Source organism: Haemaphysalis longicornis, unplaced genomic scaffold (assembly GCF_048455015.1).
Source record: "Haemaphysalis longicornis isolate Haplotype H1 unplaced genomic scaffold, Haemaphysalis longicornis Haplotype H1 scaffold_1, whole genome shotgun sequence".
Classification (NCBI taxonomy): domain Eukaryota; kingdom Metazoa; phylum Arthropoda; class Arachnida; order Ixodida; family Ixodidae; genus Haemaphysalis; species Haemaphysalis longicornis.
In genome coordinates, this window is record NW_027526203.1 from 406,215,429 (window position 1) to 406,220,811 (window position 5,383).

Here is a 5,383-nt window from a genome sequence, read left to right on the forward strand (position 1 = left end):
GTCCTTAGTCTGTTACGTAAAGATTGCACCCAAGTCCTTATGATTCAACATTGCAAATGACCTATATAGCTAAACCCCGACATAGCAACTCCCACCAGAACGCCAGCTTTGCTGGACTTCCCTCTTGACAGTGTGGAAGGGCTCTGACTTTTATTCCATGGTATCCCATATTAAAATACTGCACACGTACCCAACTTTACTTTAGTCGGGAGCTCTAGTTCCGCACATAATAAACGAGTCATGGCCCCCTCCTGCGTTTGCTTGCTACACGAATAGATTATGCGGTGTCAACATCATGGCACCCATTCCACTGTCTTGAAGGGTGTGTGTGTAAAGTAAAGGCTTCAGCCGGAAAATTTTCCCATTGTCACGAATCCAAAGATGACACAGTCGTCTTGAAGGAAAAACAAGTTTATTAGAGTGAACTTGTGCTCCCCTAACAACTCAAAAAGTACACAGGCGGCGAAGCAGCAGTCAACAAAGTGACGTGCGTAAGCGAGCGTCGGCGAGTCGAATTACTGCGGCGTCTGCTCTGCAGGCTTTTATCCTTCGGCGCGAGTGTTTCTCGAACCGTCGATTTACATCCACAACATTGTAGATCAAATAAGATTATTCTAGGCTAGTGACGTTAGCGCGAAACGCTCTCCGTATCAGAATGAGATAACCCGTGCTGCATAAATATAAAGAATGGAACACGCGCTTCTCTTGGGACACAGAAAACACAGCCGGGAGTGGCCGGGCAGTAAAAACAAAACAAACAAACAAACCCAATGCATGGTTCGCGGCAATATATATGGAAGTGCAGTGCGCCTTGTTTTCCAGGAAAAATGTGGCGAGCCTATGGGCGAGTGCATATCAAGGTGGTTTCGCTCCCCCAGAAGCTCTTCGATGGGAGAAATGAGGGAAATACACAGAACCTTTCGGATGCCTGCAGAAAAGGCGCCTTTTATTCACAGCCGTTTGGGCAAAGTACTGCACTCAGTCATGCTGATAGTACTTCGTTCATATTTGGATAATTTAGCCTTTGTTCGTATACCACCACCTTTATTGGCCTTCCTGCTGCAGCCGGCATGTAATGTGTCGCCATTCATTCATCCACTCCCCCTCCTCCCCCTCCCAATGCTCACTGCTTGCGCTTTTGCCCCTGCTGGACGTGATTTTTTTTTTCACTTGAATTTTTCCTTCGCTTTTTGTGCCTCGCCTTTTTTGTTCGTCTCCTCTTCTTTCTGTAAACAGTTTAGCCAGGACATGCCGAAAGTCACGAGTGCACGCGGTAAACGCCCTGTGATTGCTCTTCTGCTCAGAATGGCGCGGAAAGTGATGCAATTTACAAATTGTGGTGGCCTGATGCTGATGGAGACGACATGTATCCCACGTGCTCGTTGTTCCAAAGTCCCTTTCCCCGCCTTCTGTTCCACTCGCATTTCGGGACTGACGTGTGCCAGTATAGCGCATGCGCATGTGACCGATTCGTGTCCTCTAGTAGCTTTTCAGGGGGTTCGGCGGCGGCGGCAGCAGCAGGAACAGGACGGCGGCCAGGAGCATGCAGGCCATAAAGGGCGCCGGGCAGCCGGGGGACCCGTTGGCCGTGCGCCGCACGGGGCCTCCGAGGCACTGGGCCCGCTGAGAGTCCACCTCGCCCCGAATCCGCTGCTTGGCACGCTCGTCGTCTTCGCAGCTGGTTACCCTCAGCACCCGCACTAGGCAGCGCCGGAAGAGTGAGTCCACTTTGTGCCTGCGAGCATGCGCCGCGCGACCTCTGTGAACAGTTCTCTCCTAATGAGGGAGGTGTTACGGGGCGTGGCTTCGTTGCACCCGATGTCAGAGCAAGGTAAGGGCTGTACACCATGCATGTCCATGGAGCACGGCATCGCTGCAAGTCAGCGAGCCTACACAGGAGGCCCCACATGGTTGCAAACAAAACTAAGTTACCTTTCTGAATGAAATGAATGGGTCGCCGTACTATAACGAACCACGGAAAAGGAACGTATTTTTTTTTTAAATTAACGTTCATAAAAGCGCACTCAATGATAGTACTTCCAAGTCTAAACTAAGGCCGATTCGAGCTTTGAATGCAAGGACCAATGCATTATGCTATTACCGCATAAAACCTGTAAAAAACGTCGTTTCTTTTGGTTTTCCGCCTCCACAGAAAAAAATCACTGCTTTTTGTATAACCACCGGTGAGAGTTTAAATAATACCCAAAGCCAATGGGAGCCCTAGCATACGTAACCGCTGTGGGATATCATTATCGTAGAAAAGACGACCTATCCTCTGCATGTACAAGCACTTGGTGTGGCTTTATGCGCTGGTTTTGTGCACGCTTCTGTACCTTGCCATATCCCCCACGTCAATAAATTCGTTGAGGTACTACCAGAATAACAGCTGTACACTGAGTTAAAAATTTTCCGGAAAACAACCTGCCGCCATTTTTCATGCGGCCTGAGTTCGTTGTACTAGAGCATTATAATTGGTGACTGCGATTTTCGACATATAGAGACGGGTCTAGAAGAAGAGGAAGGCCAATATCATGATGGAGGGATGAATTATGGAAATTTGGTGGCAAGAACTGGACTCGAGCAGCGCAGGACAAGGACGGTTAGAGGTCAATGGGAGAGGCATTCGTCCTGCAGTGGACTTCAGTAGGCTGTTGTTGCTGCTGTTTTTGTAGTTGTTGTTGATGATGATGATGTAATGAGGCTTGATTACTGTGATAACTTCGACCACTTATCTCTTAATGATAATTAGTATGTAGCGTGTCACCGCTTTGAGGTCTTCTTAAAAACCTATTTTTTTCTTCAGAGTTATCGTACGTGGTACGTTGTACCTTTAATATATATACACTTGTCCTTTACGCAGCTATACGAAGCATTCAACTTGACTTTCCATCTCCACCTGTTCTGCCTACACTAAATTTTATTTTTTGTTTGATTACTCGGCCCCTTGAGCAACAGTGTGCATTTTAGTGCCACTGACTGACTTTTATGTGTTCATTTTGTGATTAGGACGCCAAGACTGCAACTGTGTTTATTGTGCGAGTTGTTACCTTCCCCTTTTCCCCTCATCCTTACCCCCCCCCAGGGCCCCATGGCCTCTCGTCTAATAAAGTTTTTCACTCACTCACTCAGTGCGTGTCGACCTTATATTTAGATAGGATATCAGAACCGACATGCGCGCAGGAGTGGTCTGCTCATTCGGTTGGCGCCACCGCTCCGTGTTCCAAATTCTTCTGACGGTAACGGTACATTTCTTTAAATGTCATTTTTTGTGGACAGTCATGCAAGAAAAAGACTAGTACAAGACGACATGTTGATTTCCAAGTGATTTTACTCTTTACTCTTCTTCTGTCTGTATTTATGGTAGACAAACGCCTCGACTATGCATCCACGCCACTTGCCCGTACTCGTTAGGCGCCACGTGCTGATGCTGCAACGAAAGTCAGCTGTTTATAAGAGAGAAAATGAAGGCCTACTGAGACATTTATCCCCAGGGCTTACTATTGCTGCGGCTTCCACCGTTTCGCGAACAAATTGCTTCGCGCTAAAACCGCCCACTTCTCAAAAAAAATACAGTTCACAGCCATAACAGCTAACAAACCAGGAGCGGCACTTTTTACTCTGCTTCAATGCTCTCTGAAAATAGTCATTCGGGCAAAGGCCAGTTTGCAAATGTTTAGCGCTACATGAAAGTTGTGCGTCGTGCAACACACCATTGGTACAATCCACAAATTAGTTCCCGCATTTTTTACTGCACCTCTGTTGCGGAGCGCCATTAGGATGCACGAGCCCGAACAACTTTTTGGCGCTTATTTGGAGCGGGGAAAGCCACTTTACCCTTGGCCCTCCGGGAAATCTTCTCTGAATTATGAGACATCCCTCGCATGTCGGGAAGCACGCCCCCTTTTATTCCGTCCACTATTGGCGTCAGTGGTCAGTTGCCGGGTGTTGTCTCGGCCCACCGTTACGATCCTTTCTGCCTCGGGCACTGCCTCAGTCAAACTTGTAGTCTATTCTTCAAAGTTTGTGCTCACTAAAAGATGAGATGACATTCTGAGAGCGCTGAAAGACTGACAATATCCCGCTTAAAAAAGCTTCTAAGGAGCTTAATGATGAAATAAAAATGGTTTCTTCGCCTGTGGATGATAGCACCAAGAAGCGTATCCATCTAGGAGTAGTGCACTAAGGCCTAAAAGACGACCACATCGCTATACCGAAAGTGCATGCAACAACTCATGTGGTGCAAGGCATTTTTTTTTTTTTTGGAAACCAACAGGCGCTGCGTGGCTTCTGCCCAAAAGTGGCCTGAATAGTAGTCAAGATTTAAAAAATCCCCCAATTATCCAAAATCTTGCAAAACATTTGCTGAGGACCATTGTTGATACCTCACTTGTCTTATTTTTGCGGGCTATAGCTTTAACCCAGCAATAGAGCGGCACAAAAATTGCGCCCGCTGCGAAACTTCACGCAACAGTATTAACAAGCTCATCGCCGTTGAAGGACAGCTGTGGAGTTTCCCGCCCGCATTATGGGGGCATAGGGAAGTAACTTTGCGACATCTCCGCTTCGCCCCTGCTGCTAGCTTAGCGGGAGATTTAAACGAAAAGAAAAAGCGCCTCGCGGTCCCGATATCCCCGCTTCCCCGTTGCAGCACTAAACCTGCGAACTGCGATTCCCGGCGCTTCCTTTTCCCGATCGCCCAGCGGCTCTTTCTCCCGAGCACTTACGCGCAAATGCCGTCGGGCTTGTCCGAGTAGAGGGCGGCGGCCTTCCAGCACTGTCGCGCCTGCCTCACGAAGGCGCTCATGTTGCAGACCGGATCTGTAATGAGGCACGCCTGTCGTGAGCACCCGCTTCTGAGGGCGCCCGATTAGTCGCCCCGCGCCGCTATTCGACGTCTGCTGTGGGACTTAATTAGAATCGCTGCGGGGAAAATGGCACGCTGCTCACGTCGCCACTCTTCGACGGGTGTACGTGCGCGGCGCAGGTCATTAGACGGGAAAGGCCTGTCGGCCGGTCGGTTCGTTCGTCAGCTGAAGCTTCTCGTCAACCGTTGAGTAGAAGCTGTACCCGGAAGTGGTTGCGACATATACGAGTTTGCCCTGCTACGCTTAGGTTTGATGGCGTGCAGCAAGTTTACCCCGGCAGCTTTTTTTTTATTATTGTTGTACCTATTTGCTGACAGAAACTTTGCGGCTCTCAAACGCTGACGTCTCATGTACTTCATCTCACCGCATTTGCTTTCGTACCTCTAGTGGAGAGCAGGATCAAGGTCGCTACTGCACGGCGTAAGCGCGCGCTAGCGCGCGCGCGTGCGTGCGCATTTGTCAACGCTCGCAAGCACTATACCTCTCCTTGAATCAAACCAATTAACAGCGTTTCCTTT

General features: G+C 48.8%; 1 protein-coding gene across 1 annotated transcript; it reads right to left on the minus strand.

Moving 5' to 3' along the window:
- Nucleotides 1-990: 990 nt before the first annotated feature.
- On the minus strand, nt 991-4,814 carry LOC144155458 (uncharacterized). The gene is made up of 2 exons (XM_077686911.1): nt 4,725-4,814; nt 991-1,735 (listed from the first exon to the last, which is right to left on the minus strand). The coding sequence occupies exons 1-2, from the start codon at nt 4,802-4,804 to the stop codon at nt 1,480-1,482; spliced, it is 336 nt and encodes a 111-aa protein (XP_077543037.1). The 5' UTR covers nt 4,805-4,814; the 3' UTR covers nt 991-1,479.
- Nucleotides 4,815-5,383: the final 569 nt, after the last annotated feature.